Here is a 3,906-nt window from a genome sequence, read left to right on the forward strand (position 1 = left end):
TCGCCCGAATCCAATCATGGACGCGTACTGTAAGTGCTTAGAATGCGATAGCTCGTGCTTGAAACTTACACTAAATCTAGCTGATGAGCCCACATTACTTTAATTTCGTAAGTTAAAATAACTTTGGTTGAAACAAAAACAAATAATCTGATCTAGCAGAAGGACAAGTGTGAATAGGTTGCAATCATATCTGGAGTGCAGGTAACCGACTTAGCCGCAACAAATTCAAATTCAATGAAATCACGTCTGGAGAGCTTAGCTGTTAGGAGCATACGTCACTGATATATGGACCAGCCTATATTTCCAGAGAGCTTCAATTTTGAATGAAAATAATCCTTCTTCACGTTCTGTGCTATTGGTGGTGATCAGCAAGATATCCACAAAAACACGTATTAAAAATACGACTGCAAGTAAAAGGTGTGCAACCAAAGCTGAATAGATGCTGGGGGGGCTTCAATTGGCTGGTGTATTTAGATGCGACTCCGTGGTATACTGTACAACTTTTTTAATTTTAAAATGGCAAATTTGTAGCAAAGTGTACATGTAGTTTGCATACAGTAATACTGGAATGCTCTAAGTCTTTCTGACTGCCCACATATAGTTTTTAACGTGCTTTGTTGGGTATCCAAAGTATCTAATTTTGTCGTATGCTACCGGTCTGTCTCAAGCATCTCAATAATATTGTCATATTATAAAAAAATTGCAAAGCATAATTCGCATTGTATTTAACGTACCCATTGGAAGCGTGATGTTACTGTACAGCTTTACAGTGTTATAATTCGCATACCGGAAGGTTATCGGCATGCCGAAAGCCTATGCAATTTATTGTACTTGCAACGTTTTCGTTTCCTCATCAATAAGGAACATCTAATATGAAAAGAGAATATATGTACTCAAAGTGCCAGGTAATGGGTACTTGTCAATCTTGCGAACGGACTCTCCGGTGAAAACACCATATTGTTTTCACCGGAGGATCCGATGGCATCTACAACGCACGCCACCCCCACATTAAAAGCACTTCGTCAAATTGATCGTGGCAAAGAAACGGCGTGTTAATCTTGGGCTTGGCCCAGCGGACGATCCTGCCACAAAAGCCTGTCAAGTTGACAGTCAAATGTATGGTCAGATGGTCGAATAAGCCCTTTCGCAGCACACCTTTACGATGCTGCGTTGATCTGCTGGTGTTTATGGTGGTCGCAAACTTCCTGAGGCAGGACTTATTAATAACCCTTGTTCTGTGCATGCAGTACATGTACACATGTATTGACATTATACCGTATGCAATTAGCCGCAAGACCCGCCTCATGGTGCAGCAAACCACGGTTGACTCACTTTCGCATTCGCCTTCCAGCACTCAAGTCGTCAACCTCGCTCGACCGCAAGCACAAGGCAACTCATGGTTACTTCGGTCTCCGGCGCCACTCGGGCGATTTTTGCTCTATGCTCCGTAATCGCTGCCAACGGCGGCTTTGCCGCTGGTGCCGGTGCTCAGGCCGACGTCGGTTCTTGCTTGACTAAGGCTGGCATCCAGAACTCGGTCCCCACCACCACGACTTGGACGATGGATATTCAACCGTGGAACTCGCGTGTGAACCCCATGCCTAACGCTGTCGCCTTCCCCAAGACGGAGCAGGAGGTGACGGCTGCGCTGAAGTGCGCCGCTAGTGCTGGCGTTAAGGTGACCACGCTGGGTGGCAACCGCTCGTTCTCCAGCATGGGTTTTGGCCGTAACGATGGAGCTCTTGTCATTAACCTGAAAGCTCTTAAGCACCTTAAGTACGACGCGTCTACGAAGTTGCTGTCCTACGGTGGCCCCGTCATGATCTCGGAAGCCGCAAACTTCATGTGGAACAAGTACAAGCGCACTCTTCCCCACGGCCGTTGCCCCGATGTCGGCATGACCGGTGTGGCTGCTTCGGGTTTCGGCACCCTTTCACGTGCTAGTGGTACTGTGCTCGACAACATTGAGTCGGTCCGTGTGGCTCTTGCCAACGGTTCCATCGTGAATGCCGATGCTAATCACAACTCGCATGTCTACTGGGGTGTGCGTGGTGCTGCCAGCTCGATGGGTGTGGTACTGGACTTTAAGATCAAGACCCTTGAGCCCCCTTCGGAGCGTGTGACGAATTACACTATCGCTTTCAACTCAAGCTACAAGCCCACTCAGCAGGACAACGTGGATGCCCTTATTGGTACGCAGACATGGGCCCTCAGCAAGGATAACAACGACCTGGTGTCTATCCGCTTCAGCCTCAAGACCAAGTCCGCACTGCAGGGTTTCTTCTACGGAGGTGGCGCCAAGGCTAAGGCCGTGCTGGGCTCGCTCATGAAGAACCTACCCGCTTCCATGGTCCTGACCACGAGCGAAAACGACTTCTGGACGTCCGAGGACATTTCGACCCCCGGCCTTCAAAAGGAGACTCTGACTCCCCGTCGTTTCTTCTACATCGCATCGGTGACCATTCCTCGCTCGACTCCGCTTGACAACGCCACCGCCTGGGAGCTGTTTTCCGGTACAGCCTTCGCTCCCAAGCTTCCGGACGCGTCAGCCTCCGGCTTCGTGGACATCTGGGGTGGTGCGTACGCCAAGACAGTCAAGGCTGACGCTTCGGCCTGGAAACACGACGACAACCTGCACTTGGTTCGTTGGGACATGCGTACGGCTACGTTCGACGTGAAATTTGCCGACAGCTCGATTGCCACGATGCGCAAGGGCTTCTACAGCTTCGTGGATGCTTACAAGGCTTCGGGCGGTGTGCCCGGCGGATTCACGACCTACCGTGACGAGAAGTGGACGGTGCCGGAGATGGCCGAATACCTGTACGGCGGTGGTAACTTCAAGAAGCTGCAGCAGATCAAGACGGAGGTCGACCCGAACGAAATGTTCAACACGGACCCTCAGGCCATCCCCGTTTTGGCTTAGACGATCGTGTACATCGATCGATTAAATTGGTGCTTCTATTCAGAAGATTTGTCTCTAGTGCTACAGTAGTAGAAGAACACTGTGAATGTAACCACCACCCTCGAGGCTTTTGAGGCTTAGAAAAATGAAGAGGATCCCGTCTTGTATGTTTTTCGACTATATAATGTAATACTTCCTTCCCACAAAATCTGGTTCACATGTGATACACATACTCCTTTCTTGAGATTGGGTAGGTGTGCCCTTTGAGATAGGAATGTCGGTAAGCTTCTCCACGCATCTAACCGGATCGTCCAATCATCACAAAGGTAATCTGAAAGTTCTTGCTAAAATCGAACTTAGTGGAACTTTAACGTGTCATTAGCTCATTTTCCACCAATTTTAAAGCGAATAATGAAAACCCACCAATTAGCTGTAGCAATTACTACCTCCGCTCTGAAAAGGATAACCATTTCAAATTATCTTACAGCCTACCCAAAACAATACCCCCTCTATGCCGATCACTTTTTGGATTTCGAATCTCCCGCGCTTTCCCGAGGCTACATACGGCGTGCGCTCAGACAGACCCGCCCCCCACGCACAAGTTGGCGCGCCTCCGGCACAAGGACAAGCAAGTACGAGCTGACACTCTCCGTACGTCACTGCCTTGTGACGCTACCTCACTCGCCAATGCTAACGCGTACATGCTGCTTCTTGCAGCGAGCAGCCCCCCACCGCCTACCGCTGAAGTTCCAGAAGCCTCACTGAGCGCCCCTTCAGAATGTGGCGATGTAGTTGCCGTCTTAGATCCGTTTTTGTATCTGTAGTTGCACGGCGGAGCATGAACGCCTGTGCCTTGCTTAGTTTCTCACTGTCAGCTCTCGGTCATAAAGCTAGCTAGCCAGCCTCTCACAAATTAATAAACGCTGAAGCGGAGCGCTGCACAAAAAAAAACAAATGGTTATCTGTTTCCGAGCGGAGGTAGTAAAAAAACTGACCAATCCAAT

At 49.3% G+C, this 3,906-nt stretch overlaps 1 protein-coding gene across 1 annotated transcript; it reads left to right on the forward strand.

The window, feature by feature from the left end:
- Positions 1-1,348: 1,348 nt before the first annotated feature.
- PITG_06591 (berberine-like protein) lies at positions 1,349-3,048 on the forward strand (the record flags this gene model as incomplete). Its single annotated transcript, XM_002998633.1, has 1 exon — positions 1,349-3,048. The coding sequence occupies one exon, from the start codon at positions 1,397-1,399 to the stop codon at positions 2,921-2,923; it is 1,527 nt and encodes a 508-aa protein (XP_002998679.1).
- Between the last annotated feature and the right edge of the window lie 858 nt (positions 3,049-3,906).

This window comes from Phytophthora infestans, genomic scaffold, assembly GCF_000142945.1.
Source record: "Phytophthora infestans T30-4 supercont1.8 genomic scaffold, whole genome shotgun sequence".
In the NCBI taxonomy this organism is placed as follows: Eukaryota; Oomycota; class Peronosporomycetes; order Peronosporales; family Peronosporaceae; genus Phytophthora; species Phytophthora infestans.